The 16,423-nt window shown below is 47.7% G+C and overlaps 1 protein-coding gene across 1 annotated transcript in view; it reads right to left on the reverse strand.

The window, feature by feature from the left end:
* Positions 1-16,423, reverse strand: part of LOC311152823 (GDNF family receptor alpha-4) — a gene marked incomplete at its 3' end in the record, with an annotated part of 70,335 nt that overhangs the window by 12,621 nt on the left and 41,291 nt on the right. Inside the window, exon 2 of the mRNA XM_084204228.1 lies at positions 1,920-2,198. Within this exon, the coding sequence (XP_084060354.1) occupies positions 1,920-2,198 (279 nt within the window). The remainder of the gene's footprint in view (positions 1-1,919; positions 2,199-16,423) is intronic.

Below are 16,423 nucleotides of genomic sequence, written 5' to 3' on the forward strand. Positions count from 1 at the left end.
AGAAGCTGAGTAAATAGTGTGCTTTGTAAATTCCCTGAGCATGCACTTCCACAATTGTTTTTGCAAGAGGGCTTCTAGGAAGCTTTTTGCAGCCTCCTGGGTATGTCTGATTGAGAACAAAGCTCTACATGGACCGTGTGGATTGGCTTCCTTTCTCAGTCAATTAAACATGTGTAAGGACTCTGAAACATGGGACTGCTACAAAATATATCTCCCCAGGGAAATTAAGGCAAGGAAATCAAAAGTTTGGTGTGCGAATCTGCATTGCAAATGAAGTCAGTTGTTTGAAAAAGTGTGGGGCTCAGGACATGACAGTGGAGAAGTGGAGTAGAGCTGTTGTCAGCCCCAGGAAGCCCTCTCCCAGTCACTCCCGAGGTGGAAGTCCCAAGACACTGGGCAGGGAGTCCATCCATTACCCAACTGCTGTTCTGCATCTGGAGACCCAGAGCTGGCTCCTGCCTGCTCTCAGCAGTCTTTGCCAGCCTCTCTCTTCTCTTCCTTCTAGAGGAAGGTGTCTCTCCCTGCCATGAGAACAACCATGGTTCCATGCTTGGAACTTTCAGGGTCTTTCAGGTCCCTTCCATCATAAACCATTGTGTGTCCCAGAGCTGGAAACCCTGATGACAGCACTGCCCTACACAGCCATGTCACAGGTGACCTGTTTCCAAGTTTGAGCCACAAAGATCAGCTGGGAAGGAGCTGTGACACCATCCACTGAGATGAATGGAGAAACTGGATTGCCACCTCTTCCCCAGACTTCCCTTCAATGGAAACAAATCTGGCACATGATTATGGGAAAGGCCACATAACTGGAGAGTGCTGAAGTGCTGTATTTGCCCAGTGAGTTCACAGCATCATGCTTTGCACCCTGCAAGCTGTGGCACCTGGAAGCTTCAAACAGTTTCCATCCTGGCAAGCCTGTGCACTGCAGTGTCCATCCTCTTTGTTTTGCTTGGCCTTTTGGCCTGTGGTTTCACCCCTGCACTTTTCCTTTCAGGTTTTACCCAGCAGTGTTTTATTAATCTACTTCACAGCCCATGGCTAGAAGGGTCTGTTTTATTCCCCATTTTAATTTTCATGGTGCATAAAATACTCACCAGCCTGACAAGGAAGAGTTATGGTCACTGAGGTGCAATTTTATGGTGACTCTTAAAAAATGTCAAAATCCAAACTTATTGAATACTGGCTCTGGGAACACTTTATGTTCCAACTCGATGTCACCAGCCCCAAATCTTCACTAACACAAAGACACTGGTGCACTTGAGACATTCTAAGAGAGTGATTTTTTTGAAATTCATGCTGTTTTTCCTCAATGCCGGTGCTTTATGTTGTATTTCCATAAAATCTGCAGTGTTTATGGTCTTGGTTAACATACTTAGATAAAAAATACGCTGTGCATTTCTCCAGCAAAAGATCCCAATGTATATTGGGAATGTCATAAAAGAGAGGTTGGGCTAAAAAAAAAGGAAGGAGGCATCTCAGGTTTTCAGTAGTGCTTTCTCCAAAATGTCAATACCATGGGGATCAATAGGACGATCAAATCTCTTGAGCTGGAAGGGCCCCACAGGGACCCTCAAGTCCAGTTCCTGGCCCTACCGAACACCTCAACAATCCCACCCTGTGCCTGAGAGCATTATTCAAATGCTGCTGGAGCTCTGGCAGCCTTTGGACCATGCCCATTCCCTGGGGAGCCTGGGCAGTGTCTGACCACCCTCTGGGGGACGAACCTTTCCTGATAGCCAACCTAACCCCCTCCAACACAGCTTCACGCTGCTCCCTCCGAGATCAGCATGTCTTGAGAGAGAACAGGATCATACAGGGGTATTCTGCAGCAGCCTCAGAGCTGGGGCGCTCTGCAGAACGGCCCGTGAGCAGTTCCCTCTTAGGAAGGCCCAGAGGGAGCGCCGCGTCCTGCTGACCTTCCATCAGCGTGTGGTGGATGCTCCAGTAGACGCTGAGGCAGTGCTTCTCCTTCTTCATGCCGCGCTTGCACTTGCAGCCGTAGAGCTGGCTGGAGAGCAGGGCGCTGACGGTGCTGCGGCACTGGCTCTTGGCGTCGGGGCCCAGCTTGTTGGCGCCGTTGCCCGCGATGCACTGGCGCAGCGTGCGGAACTTGGCGCTGCACACGGGGTCGGCGGTGCACGCCTCGCCCGCCTGCAGGCAGTCCCTGCCGGAGCCCGCCGCTGCCGCCATGCCTTCTGCAAGGGAAGGGAGAGGCGTCAGCGCCACGAGCAGTGCCACGGAAAACGCCTGGGTCTCCTGCCATCTCCTTCTGCTAGGGGGCCCAGAGAGGGTGCGGATGCCCCGTTCCTGGAAGTGTTCGGGGCCAGGCTGGATGGAGCCCTGAGAAACCCAGGATGGTGGAAGGTGTCCCTGCCCGTGGCAGAGGGGTGGAACCAGATGAGCTCTGAGGTCCTTTCCAACCCAAATCATTCCATGGTTCTATGACAGTATCAGCCTGCTATCAGGATTATAAGAGACAGAAACTTGACCAGTTCCTGGTGGTTGAGTTTTCCTTCTTGGAGAACAAAAATATTTTCAAATCCTTTCTTTCCCAGCTCTCTATCTCATTTCTGCCCTCCAAAGTTAACAGTAGCCCAATGTTACAGAGACCCTGGCCTCTGCTCCTTGAATATGGTTTAACTGTGCCTACACCTTCCTGGAGCTATAAATGGCTCTGTGTGGTGTTTTGACATGTAGTCAGCCCACATATATCCCAGGAGTTGGCCCTTGTTCACTGTCACCATCTCCCCAGGACTCCCACTGTTTCTGTCTTGGCTCTTTCCAAGCTTTTGTAAATTGTCTCAGAGTTCTTTACCAACACAAAATGCTGTGTTCACCATTTGGAGAGGACAGCCCAAAGCATGGGAGGAAGATGGTATTGCTACACATTCATCAATAAATTTGCTCATCAGGGCTCAGTGGTGCTGTGCCTCAGTGCCAGGAGCAGCCAATCCCGTGTTATTTATTGCTCTTCCTCACTAAAGCAGGCTGGACACGTCCAGGCTGGCTCCTGGGATGTGCTCAGACCAAGGCTCGTGGCTGCATCGCTGCTCCTGGCAAAGGGCAGGGCCAGCCGTGCTCAGACGTGGCTGTGTGGCACCAAGTGGCAGAGAGCAGACTGGTGTGATGGTCTGGAGTGTTTGACATAGGGCAGGCAGGATTGCTCCACGGCCTGGGAGAGTGAGGAAGAGACAAACCTGGTTTATGGAAGGGGAGAATCAGTTCCAGTGCCTGTACAGTAATTTTGGATCCTGCTGTACTATCAAAACAGAAACTGCTGTCATGACCTTGAAGGAGAACTTCCCCAATACTTCCCAAAGGAACTCTCTGTCTCTAACATAACTTGTCTTCCCTTTGGGTAGGAACCAGAAGGTGAAGGACAGAAAAGACCATCTGCATTTTGACTCCCTTTGGTGTCTGCTTCTGCTGACACCCAGCTTGGACAATAGTAGAAAATCCTGTTTCCTGCAAAAAATGTGAGTCCCCGATCTCCATCTCTCAGGGCTTCATGAAATCTCTGCTTTCTCCAAGACTTTACAGATCTCTTCATAAAGTCCCCTTTTCTGCCTTCCAACTGCTACCTCTCCTTAATTTCTGCACCTCCCAGTTGAGCACTCGAGCCCAGTAGATCCATTTCTGTTCCCTCAGCAGTCACAGTGTGTTTGCTAAGAAGGAGCTGCCTCTGTTGCTCTTGATTAGAGTAGGAAGTAGCAGCTGGAGTTCAGATACTTCAATTATGTTTATTACAAACTTTGGGTGAACCCACTAGGAGGTTTCCTCCTGAAGTATCCCAGTGGAATCTCAAATGAAAAACCTTTCATCTAACTGCAGACTATTTCAAAGTGCCTCATGGCCAATGTCAAGCTTTCAGGTATTTCAAATCTCACACTATCTCAAATTTGAGTTCTCCTGCCCCTGATTTATTCATAGACCTAGTTTATTTAGCACTCAAGGCTTGTTTGGATCTGCCAAACGTGGAGAGAGAAATTATTTCCAACATGTGGGAAACTCTGCCTTGGGCTGTGATATACTGAAGAACTTCGAACACAGGGAACCAGTTTCCTTGAAATATCATATGGGCAATTTGCAAATTCACTGAGATCCATAAAATGAGCTAGAGAACATAGCTGAGCAGAATCCATAGGAATAAAGGAAAAAATACTTTACTTATGTTACTCTGGCTTTTTCCAAAGGGTCTCCTCTTAATGAGGATAAGGCCCAGCAGGCTGTATTCCAGGAGAGATGACTTTGTCATGTCCTGTCAGCTGCTAGAAAAGTAGGTTAAAATAGAAATTATGACCTTCCTTCCCTTTCTCCGCTACATGAATTGCAGAAGATACTCCCCAGGATGGTTATAAACACAACCAGACTGTAAAAGCTGTAAAACACTTTGGGATCTCACTTTAATAAATCAAGCAGATTGACCATTTGAGAAATTTTCCTGCAAAATTTTAAGTAAATATATCCTCAAATTGAGCCTTGCTTCATAGAACAAAGGCCAGGGGTGAATATTTACAGCCCAAACCCACAGCATAAAACATCTCCATTCAGACTTTATGACAGAGGTGCTTGAAGCCACTTGGAGTGTCATGAATGACCCGTTCCATAATTGTGTCACTTAAAAACCAAATCATTCAGGGGCTTTTATTGTTAGTGGTGTCTTTGCAACTGAGACAACATAACACCACGTTTTTCTCCTCACACTGCCCCTGAGAGAGTAATTTTATGCAACATTAAGACAGCACCTCTTAGGGAAAAAAATAAATCTCCATGACTTATAAAATTGATAGTGCTTCCTAAGAGGCAGGGACAAGAGCAATATTAGGTCTTCTCTCCCCAAGATGGAGTGGCCTTTCTGGTTTTGCCTTCAAAAATAGCTCCTGGCAGGCTCTGTGCCATGGGATTTTCCTCCTCCTTGGCTAACCAGGGAATTGGGATATGCACGGGGCTGTGTGTGGCTTGGGCTTTCTGCGTCTCTGCTTTTCTAATAGCAGCCCTTCCAGCTCCCTCTGCTCCCTTTAAAAAGCCATTTGTCTGGAGTTTTATTCCTCACTCCCTGCTAATTTCACGCTGTTTACGGTGGGCAGATGGAGTAATGAGTTTATTTTCACATCCTGTTTGTAGCTGTGCTCCACATCTGTTTCTGCTCACTCTTATCTCAGTGCCATTCACCCAGAGTTACTCCTCAAGTGTGGGAGTAAGAGAAAATCCTGTCTCTTCCCATTTTACAGACCCTCAGCTCCTCTCAGAAAGGTGTCTCAAAGTGCATTGTGCTGATCAAGCCAATCTGACTCTCCTCCAAGGCATAATTTCCTTTCTCAAGGAAGTGCAGCTGGGGTACAGAAGTGTGAAGGTGATTCTGTGTGGGCTGGAAATAGTGAATAAAATGCCTGGAGAGCACCAAGGTGGAGTCCTGTCACTCTCCCTTTCTTACTCAACTTGGGCTTTAGATGTTTTAGCAGGAACCACACCAGATCCACCAGGGGCCTTCAGATGCATCCCCCTTCCCTCCCCTCCAGTTTATATATGAATTCAGTGGGGATCTTTTTACACTCCTCATTTGAGGGGCTGCAGAATGTCCAGAAAAGGGCAAGGAAGCTGGGGACAGTAAGTCCTATGAAGAGCAGTTGAGGGAGCTGGAAGGGAGCTCAGCCTGGAGAAAGGGGAATCAGGGATGTCTTGAAAAAATATTCCTAGTATTTCCCAACTATCCATAAACCAATAGTCATGCATGAATGGGCCCAGGTGGCTAATGCAGGTGGCCCCTGCTAAACCTTGTTCAAACTGTGTTTTGATGTCATGATTTTATAGCCAAATGCTCAGGATCACACAAGGAACAAACTCTTGTACACAGCTCAAATTTCATTTCCCATTTGCTGCTGAAATACCTGCAGAGCAGCCCCAATGAATAGCTCTGCCACACATAAGCTCCTTCCCCCAGCCTGCTTGAGAACAGTTGTCCCATGAGATCCCACACATCTTGTCCAGAACTTAGAGCTCTCACCTGGGTTTTGTAGAGCCCAGAAACCTCCTTTGGGATGCTGTTCTCCACGCAAGGGGAAGCCTTCCACCTGCCTTGCCCTGATCTCAGTGCAGATTCCATGCTCCAACGCATCTCTGAGGGCTGCCCCAGTGTTTCCTGTGTTAACTCAGAGCAGCTCACCCGAGGAGGACACCACCACTCCTAGCTGACAGTCCTTGGAGGACTTTGATGGTTTTACCAACATAGCACACATAATGGAATCCCATACTGCAAACAGATCTTCTCCTAGTGATCCTTCCCAGCCAGCACTGGGGTGGTGGAATTTGCTGAGAACGTCTCAGGAATGCAAGGTCTGAGGGTGTTAAAGCAATACTGGGAAGTTCAGGCCAATAACGTGCTGCGTGTCTTGATCAGGCATTAAAAATGTGCTGCCTGACTCTGTCCCTCCAGCTCTGACCCTTCACCCCTTCCCTGCACGTTATGAGCAATCTTTTGTCTGTATTTGATCTGTGCCTCCACACAGGACTTTACAGCACTGAGGAGATACAAATAACCACAGCAACACCCACTGGGTATTTCCTTCTGCTCTAATGGCTGATCCATGTAGGAGATAACCACTCGCTGTATGGACTCAAACCCAAAGAAAACATTTCTCTCGTCTGCCTGGCTGTTTATCACAGATTTATACATGACACCCAGATACCATGACAAGTTTTATCATGTCTCCATTACCCTTAAGGAGAACAGAATTCATCATGAAAGCCCTCATGATGACTTGGGGTAAAGTCTCCCTAGATATCATTGCTCCCCTCTACTAACACATCCTTTTTGACAAGGCTTCAGCCTTTGTTTTCTAAAGATGCCTCTGGAATGCCCCATCCTGCTGGACTGACTCAGCCAGACTAACCACCAAATCAGCTATAAACAATATTCTTATGAAAGGAGGATGAAATTCAGACCATCACGCTCAGTGCATGACCTGGTTGCAAATAGTTGTGTATCTATTTTAAATAAGTTTAATCCATCAGACCAGGAAGAAGGGTTAAAACTTTTGTGGATCCGTGAAGTCCCAAAGTGGGTACAAGTTATTCTGAAATACTGGCTATCTGAAACACAGATCACACAACTAGCTGCAAGTTTTGGCAGAGAAAATGATCCATCACATTCATTCCTTGCCGAAATCTGGGGACACCGCAATATTGGTGTATTGGGAAGCTTCAGTCCCTGATTTCTGCTGGAACAGAGGCTCTTCCCCCACTCCCAAAGCTGGGCGGTCATACCAGACAGGGTGATTGGGGTTTGTGATCACCATGGTCCCAACACTGGTGCATTGTATCCTGCAGTTTTCCTATCCTGTGGGCTAACTGGTGGTCTCTGGATATCAGCTCTTTGTATGCCAAGGTGAGAGAACATCTAGCAGAGAGCAGTAAGGACAACTGAGGTCTCAAGGGCCAGAGGTGATCTTTAAGTACTTACAGTAGATATCTAAGACCTCAAGTTCCACCTAAATTTGACTTTAAAATGTCCTGGCCCATGGTAACGACATAAAGATTCTCTGCTGAGGCAGACCAAAACAAGCTTAGAACCAGGAGACAGCTCCTTTTTTGGTCTAACTCTGCCTGGGTCTGCTCAGTCACATCACATTGTGATCTTTCCCACCTCTAACCTGCCATGCTCCCCATCCAGAAATCTCCCCATGTGCTGGGCAGGGCTCACACATGTTCCTGTTCACCTGAAAGATGATGGTGAGCAAGGAATTTGTTCCCTTGCCTTTCTGTGGCTTCAAGTCTAATATTTGACCTGCACATAGAATCATAGAACCATTTAGGTTGGAGAAGCCCTTTCAGGTCACCAAGTTCAACCATTCCCCCTGCACTGCCCGTGTCCCCAAGTGCCACATCCACAGGGCTTTGAAACCTCATCATTAAACCCCCTGCATCTTCTCCTTTTACAAGCAAAAATTCTTCTCATGTTGCAGTTGGTGCTCGTCTGCCACTAAGGCAGCATTGAGGAGTCATCAGCCACAGAGTCTGAAGTAACTGAGCTCCTCAAACATCACTTGATTTTGTACATGTATTTTTATTTCTCTATCTGTGCATCAAGATCAGCTCAGCTTCCCAGCCCAGATCTGGATAAGCAAGGCAGCCTAATACTCATCTTTCTTAGCAATATTTCAGCTAACAACACCCAATGCCTTAAAGGCAGTCTGCTTAAGTCCAGCAGAGTGAGATCCAGATCTTTCTCAGTGTCTGTAATGGTTTTATACACATATAGAATTAAAAATCTGAGATTTTAACTCCCTTAGCTCTACTTTGCTTCAAATTATTTGACTGAAGAGTTCTGGCATTCACCAACTCCTCAAAATCTTGCAAAGTCCTATTAATTAACTGTGCACTGATGTAAAAAATGACCACTTCTGGAAGCCCATATGTGCCACATAAAGGTTTATTGTTTCCTATGGGGTAACTTAATATGAGAGTCTCTAATAAGGCAGTCTCAGTGCCACGGATGATCCCACAGGTCCACCACACCTGACCCAGCCTTGTTGGTTTTTGTCTCCAAGGTAGAAACTCCTGACACATTTCACACATATCTGTTTCTCCCATCCCTGTGTGCATTGGTGGCCACTGCAATGGATTTTCATGATCTCACAGATTCTGTAGAATCCCTCAGGGCTGTAGCACCGACACTGCTAATTCTTGCATCTGTGCACTGTGCTCTCAGTGACAGAAAGCTCTGGTCTGGATTGATATGCAGCTCCCAAGCCTCCTCCCAGTGGCACTGCTAAAAGATTTCTGCAGTGCCTTCTCCTTTGCCATGGCTCCCAGAAGTTTATTACCAATGATGTTTGAGATGAGAGAAATCTCTTCCACCAGATTTCCATGACCTGTGCAGTTCTCCACCAGCACTCAAGAATGATGCTCAAACAGGACAGCAGTGCCTGCTCTCAGCTCTTGTTTTCCTGGTTTACACTGCTCAAACTCCATGGATGCAGCTGGCAAATTAAAGCTGAGCACCCTCCTGTCTTCTCGCAGGTGAATGGGCTATTTCTTTAGCAACAGTGAGGGTCAATTTTTTTGGGATCCATTTCCCCTACCTGAATATTTTTCTTTAACAACTCCTGCAGCAAAGGTATCCCTCTGTACATGAAGGTGCTTTTTGCAGAGTGGTTGAGAGAACAATTCCACCAAAGTGCACAGGAGTTCTGCCCCACTGTCCAGAGTCATTCACGGAGGGATTTACTGGCCAGGTGGTTGATCTTGAGGTGAAATATTCAAGATCAGGTTGGGCAGGGCTCTGAGCAGTGTGATCTAGTGCATGATGTCCCTGCTCATTGCAGGGAGTTGTACAGACAACCTTTAAAGACCTCTTCAAAACCGAGACTATTCTCTAATTCTCTGGCACAGCTTGCCCAAACTCAGGTGCCTGCTTTCCTCTCTTTGGTTGGCAAAACTCCCTGTCCATGCTGGCACTCCTGTTTCACTTGGAATCCTGAATAACAGCCCAGAAAGAACAGTCAGCTCATTTAATTCCAGGAGCCAAACCCTGCAAATCTTTCTTAGCTGTCAAAGCAGCATTTCTGTATTCACAGGGCTTTGGCTAGAGTCTGTGTATACGTCAATTCACTTCCACTTTCTCCCAAATACCCCACATTTCTGATTTCAAATTAGATTTCTTTTGCCATGCCCTATTTTTGACCCTTTTGCTGCCCTCTCCCCTACTCCCCAGTCTATGTGGACTGCAATGTCCTTATTTCCTTCAAATAATTCTTGCACTTTCCTGTCAAAAACCTTAGGAGGAAGTTAAAAAACAGAGGGAAATTTTTATAAGGAACATGTCCCATCAGGGGCATTGGAAATGCAGACTTACAAAGTCTTCTTAGTCAGGGCAATTTGCAACGACCCAAGAGGGGCAGATCACAGGATGAAGAAGCCCCACATCTCCAGCTATTGTCTTCAAAATACCTCCCTTGCTACACAAAGGAAAACATTTTCTCTGAATATTCATATTGAGTTGTTTGGAATCTAATCTCCATCTGAGGGACTTGTTCTTCTTTCCTGCTGCTCCCAGGGGCAGGCATATTGCAGTGACTTCTGTTTTGAAAAACTGTTTTCAGTGTTTGCAGATAGTCCCAACTCTTCCCTCAACTTCTGCCTCATGAACAGAGCAGCATTTCTGGAGGCTGAAGCACTGAGGGTTCAGGATCTGACAGCACAGATTTCTATGCCCTGCTCACCAGTGCTATTAAAGACATCTCAACACTGTTTTATTTTCTCTTTTTCCCCTGGTCCAAACTTCCTTGCAGTGTATCACTTTCCAGATACCATCCAGTCATTCACATCCTTCTTCCCATTCACAAGGGTGTCTCCATCTGCTGTAGTCTCTGGCTGCAGCCAGTTCCCAGGGAGGAGTTGTTGACCCAAAAGAGATGATGGAGTGAGGCTGAGGGTGAGGAGAGGGATGGTTGTGCTGGTGATCCATTGCTGCACAGCTGCTGACTCATAAACTGGGAACAGAAATGGATCTGGCATTCATGCCATGGGTTTCTCTCTCTCTCTGGCATAACCAAGAACAAGACATTGAACTTCTCTGTGGCACAGGTCAGAACATGTGATGGGTGATGAGAGGGGCAACAGCTCCAAGGAGATAAAGTAAAGAATGACATCCAGGCTGCTTCTGTCACGTCCCACCACACTCTCCATAGAATAAGAGATGTTCCCCTCCAAATTCTGCTTTAAAATCTGGTTTAAAATTTCCCCTCATGCCACAGAATTGCTTACACAGAAATACATTCTCCCAGGGGCTGCTGGACCCTGTCAGAGAGTCTGTGTATATGAGCTACTAGAGATGGTAGAAAAGTAACACCTTTATCTTTCCAACTCTTATGAAGAATGAGATCCCAAAGGAGTGGAAAAGGAATGCCCTTTTTAAAGAAGCAGGGAAAAGAACCAGATGAATTATGGATCAATCTCATGGATAACACTGTCCAGCAAAGCAGGTGTGACATGTGATTTGACCTCTCCAAGATATTGGGCACAGGTCCAAGCGTGAGTGGCCTCTGAGCACTCACAGCCAAGTGGGTGCTCATGAGCACAGAGCTCCAAAACCAGAAAAGGCACATTTTCAGACTGAGAGGTGTTTGGGAGTCTGTCCTGAGTCTGGTACTGTTCAATATTCCCATAATGGCTCCAGTGATGGAATAGAGAACAGATTTCTGTAATTTGTGGCTGACAGAAGATGAGGAGGGGGTCACAAGCAATGGGCAAGACAAGACTGGAATTCAAAATTATCCTGGTCTGTTCAAGGCAGCGTATGAAATCAGGAGGATGACACTGACCAGAAGCAAAAGTGGCGCTGGGAGATGTGAGTGTGAAAACACAGGAGGGAAAAGCAAAGCTAGGAAATAGAAGCAAGGGAGATATGGCTGTGGGGAGAGAGGTGGTCACAGGCTGAACAGGGAAAATAAACAGGATGAAAAACAGAAAACATGTGGTCTGGGGTGTAAGTGGTGTGTGTTTATCACAGGAAGCAATTATTCTGTACTTCTCAGCCCCAGTAAGGCTTTAGCTGGAGTTTGGGTTATCTTTTCATAGGACAACATATTTTAAGGAAGATGACAAGATCCCAGAGGAATTTTATTAAAATTATAAATGGTTTGCAGGCTGAGGTGAGGATGAAAGAAAAGGATTTGTGTAGTTTAGGACGAAGGCTGTGAAGAAACAAGATCAGAGCACTCAAATACATAAACAAGACATTTTAGATGTGGATACTGATAGATATCCCTCCACTGTTGTGGGACATGAGATGAGATGTAATTCTGAGTAAATGTGCAGCAAGGGAGATTTAGATCAATATTAAGAAAAATGTTACATGGGAAGTTAAAAAGTGGAACAGATTATGTTTAATCCCCAGCAGTGGAATTGTTTACAAAAGCACCTGTCAGAAGCAACTTCTGCATCCTCCCTTTCCTGCTGGAGCAGAGGGTGTCATGCACGTGGTCCCTTCCTGTTCTCTGTCCCTGTGACACCTTCCACGGGACACCTTGTGGCAGCTGTGGATCGTGAAATGAGGACAGGCACCTCCAAATCAAACAAACCACACTGGAGACAGGCACAAATGGAAGGGGAATAACATCTGTGTGAAGTGTTGGCTCTCTCTGAACAAGGCTGGACACTGGGGCTGGAGCAAGCTGGGACAGTGGAAGGTGTCCCTGGCCAGCACTCCCTGGGTCGCTCCTCCCTGCCTCACCAGGCTCCAACACAGCTCCTGACACGGTTTCTATCCACGGGCTCCCACCAAACACTGACACTTCCACCGAGCTACAGAAAGGTGGCTGGGTTTTTAAAGCTCATGCTGGAGGTCTATGTCCACCTTTGCCATCCCTGCCAGAGATCTGAGGGAACTGCTGTTCCAGGGCAAGCTGAGCCCATTTGCACACCCCACACCCTCCTTTGTGCCCGAAGCAGCTTGGAAGGCAGAGCACGGAGCAGCCCTGTCCACGCTGCCAATAACAACATCAGGGCAATGCCTTCAGAGACAGAGCTCTGGGAACACAGAGTTCATCCAGCTCTCCGGGGGAGCTGTGATGCCCACGGCATCAAACAGCCCTAAAAATGTCTGATGCTCTTGGTTCAGCAGGGTCCAGCAGTCATTTTCAGGTCCCTGCTCTTGCTGTAGAGAAGAGAGGAGAAAATTACGTTTTCCTCGTTTGATCTCTGGCACTTGCTGGATCAGAATAGTCTACGGGTGTTGAGTTTGAACTGCTGCCAGACCAACAATTGTTAGCAAAAATGGACAGGATTTGGATCCTGCCTTCAGTGGTTTCAGCACTCTTATCTGTCCTGCACATCATTCCCTATAACTAAGCACTGGAAAACCTTCCAGCTCTGCCTGCAAAACACAAGAGCAGCCAAGATGGGCCAAGACAACTGTGCAGACCTTGAACATTCATTGCTAAGGACAGAATCTCACCCGTTTTTAAAGGGTCATTTATCAATGAACTCTCTTCTTAATGTACCTCTTTGAAGCACTTAAATGCCAGCGTGCTCTGTGCTGCATGGTTATGATGGGGATCCCAGCCATGTGTCAAGCAGGAACTGTGACCCCTTTTTCTGTGATTAAGTTCATTTTTGTTTCATCCAATTTTTTTTTGTACATGATTAACCGGTGAATAAAAAGGCCATTTTTTATTTTTCTTTGCGAGGGCTGAAGCAGTTTTAATCATATATAATTCAACACTTGCTATGCGATTTGCATTCCCTGCTTTAAGATGAATTTGGCACTAAACAAGCACTCAATTACACTCCCCCGCCTCTATTTTCTCTGGAAGTTGCAAAATTCATTCAAACAAAAGCTAAACCCTCCTGAAGATTGATGAAGATTAATGATGATTAAAATCAAAGGACAGAGATTCTCCTCCTGACATTAGGAAGCCACAGGGCTCCAATAAATGTCCTACAGTGACACTTTTCCAGGCAACCCAGGGTTCAAAGACAAAATTGTGTACATGCCTGTACCAGCACAGGTCATTGCATCTATCCATCATCCCTTCATCTCTCACTGACTTTTTTTTGCCTCTGACACTAAATATTAGACACAAAGGCTGGAGTTTGTAAGCCCAAATCAGAAGTGAGGACGAATAAGGCATACAGCAAAACTGGAAGAGGAAGCCAAGCTGGAAAAACCAGGGAAGATTTTAGCTGAGGAAGGGAAAAGGCAGTGAGAAGTGAGTGGGGACACAAGACAACTGAAATGTAGGCATATAGCCATACATAGTATTTATACATATAGGAAAATAGTTAGGGAATGAATACCAAGAGGAACCCAAACCAAGTACTTGCAGTTACTCTCTGGAATCACCCCTGTGCCCTCAGTGACTTGAGGAGAGCCTGAGGAGCCTCACTTAGCTGAGACAACTCCCACAGCCTGTGGGGCTCATGGTGGGGCTCTCAGACTACAAACAGAGGGTGGGAGGCCATGGAGGGGAAAGGCAGGATGTGTTAGAACAGCAAAAACACAAAACCATGAGAACTTACATTGGAATCAACAAGACTCCACATCAGAGAGGCACTGAGGTTGTAAATGCAAGGATTCACAATCTGAGACACGCCATGAATAATCCAGAAGGAGCTGAGATCCACCCTCCCATCCCACAGCAGCACAAAGGCACAGTCACATAACAGCCCCAGTCTGTGCATTGATACAGCCTCACACAGAGGAGGGATTCTCATTACATCTATCTGCCTTGCCCAGAACATCAGCTGGCTGACAGTCGGACCAGAGATACTATTTTAATCATCAGACCTGGGTGAGAATTGTACCTGTGGAGGCAGTGAAGCCTCGTGTCTGTACCTTGTGTAATATTTAGAGTGCTGTGCCGAGCAGAGAGAGGCTGCACTGTGAGATCTGCACGGCCTTGGCAAGTCTTTCCTAACACATCTCATAAAAGGGAGAGCTAAAGAGATATTTCAGCTGGGTAACTGAGTCATAAAAAGCATAAAACCAATGTGGAGGACACAGAATAAGGAAAAACAGTGGAAACATGGTGAGAAACAGAGAAGATGAATGGATCATGTCTTGGGGTGGCTCCAAAACCAGGATGACAAATTGGTTTCCCCTAGGGCTGCTGAGTTGAGGCATTGGGCAGAAATGGGCGACAAATGAACAACAAAGGCAGTGTGTTAAAAAATAAAATATAGCGTGTACAGCAAGTAGTAAATTATCTGTCATATAAGGGTGGTACAGAGGAAAAGAAGTCAAGGCCTGCTTGGAGCAACCTGGTCTAGAGGAAGGTGTCCCTGCCCATGGCAGGGGGTGGAACAAGATGAGCTTGAAGGTCCCTTCCAACCCAAACCCCAAACCATTCCATGGTTCTCTGGTAATTGTGTTGGCAGCCATTTAGCTCCCCCCCGAGGTGGGTGTCCTTGTTTCTGTGTCACTGGAGGAGCCAGCTCCCAGCTGTGGGGATTTACTGCAGCCTGGGATGCTCCAAGGTGTCTGAGAGAGGAACAGGGCTACAGGTGGGACACAGTCCCCTGGGAATCCTGCCCGCTCCTGGAGCAGCAGCTGAGCAGAGCTTCAGGCAGGGCAGCACCTCAGCTGGGGCCTGACAGGGGAAACTGCAGGGACACAGCCCTTGGAGCCCAGTCCTGACTGGGGACACTGCAGGGACACAGCCCCTGGAGCCCAGTCCTGACAGGGGACACTGGAGGGACACAGCCCCTGGAGCCCAGTCCTGACAGGGGAAACTGCAGGGACACAGCCCCTGGAGCCCAGTCCTGACTGGGGAAACTGGAGGGACACAGCCCCTGGAGCCCAGTCCTGACTGGGGACACTGGAGGGACACAGCCCCTGGAGCCCAGTCCTGACTGGGGACACTGCAGGGACACAGCCCCTGGAGCCCAGTCCTGACTGGGGACACTGCAGGGACACAGCCCCTGGAGCCCAGTCCTGACTGGGGACACTGCAGGGACACAGCCCCTGGAGCCCAGTCCTGACTGGGGACACTGGAGGGACACAGCCCCTGGAGCCCAGTCCTGACTGGGGACACTGGAGGGACACAGCCCCTGGAGCCCAGTGCTGACTGGGGACACTGGAGGGACACAGCCCTTGGAGCCCAGTCCTGACAGGGGAAACTGCAGGGACACAGCCCCTGGAGCCCAGTCCTGACTGGGGACACTGGAGGGACACAGCCCCTGGAGCCCAGTCCTGACTGGGGACACTGGAGGGACACAGCCCCTGGAGCCCAGTCCTGACTGGCGACACTGGAGGGACACAGCCCCTGGAGCCCAGTCCTGGTCCCACAGCAGCAGCTGCTGAGGGTGCAGGGAAACAGAGAGAGGAGATTGTGACAATGAAGTCCCAGTGTCAAATGTGCCACGTGAACCTCATTGTTCAGAGAAGGGCCCTGATCTGTCAGGGATTAAAAAAGCAGCGGGAGACAGACAGAATGAGAGTCTGCCGAGGGTGGGACAGGCTCTTCCTGCTCACCAGAGCAGCACAGAGCCAGCAGTGCCCCTGCCACAGAGCCAGCAGCACTCCCAAACTCCAGGGGAGGAGCAGCATCCTGAGCCACGGCGTCTGCACCTGAACCAGACCTGCAGTTACAGCAATGACACGTTCCTCCAGCCCAGGGGATGGAAGGAAATTAAACAATAATGAGTTATTAAGCAAGGTTTGGACATTTGTGCTGAACTTTCTCCTTATGGCCTCACTATTTCTGCCATGGAAATCTGTTTCTGGCCTCAGCTTAAATAACCAAACATGAATTTTGCTGTAAGAAATTATCTTGTAATCCAAGATAACTTGAGCCATACAAAGGTCTAGTAACTTGCCTGAAGGCTTCTTTTACCCTTGTAAAACAAGAGTTCACCCAGCAACAGGAGCAGAATCCTAATATTTAATTACTGGCTGCAGTTCACACGCAATTATTTATGA

This window comes from Fringilla coelebs (genome assembly GCF_963513975.1).
Source record: "Fringilla coelebs genome assembly, chromosome: 4".
In the NCBI taxonomy this organism is placed as follows: Eukaryota; Metazoa; Chordata; class Aves; order Passeriformes; family Fringillidae; genus Fringilla; species Fringilla coelebs.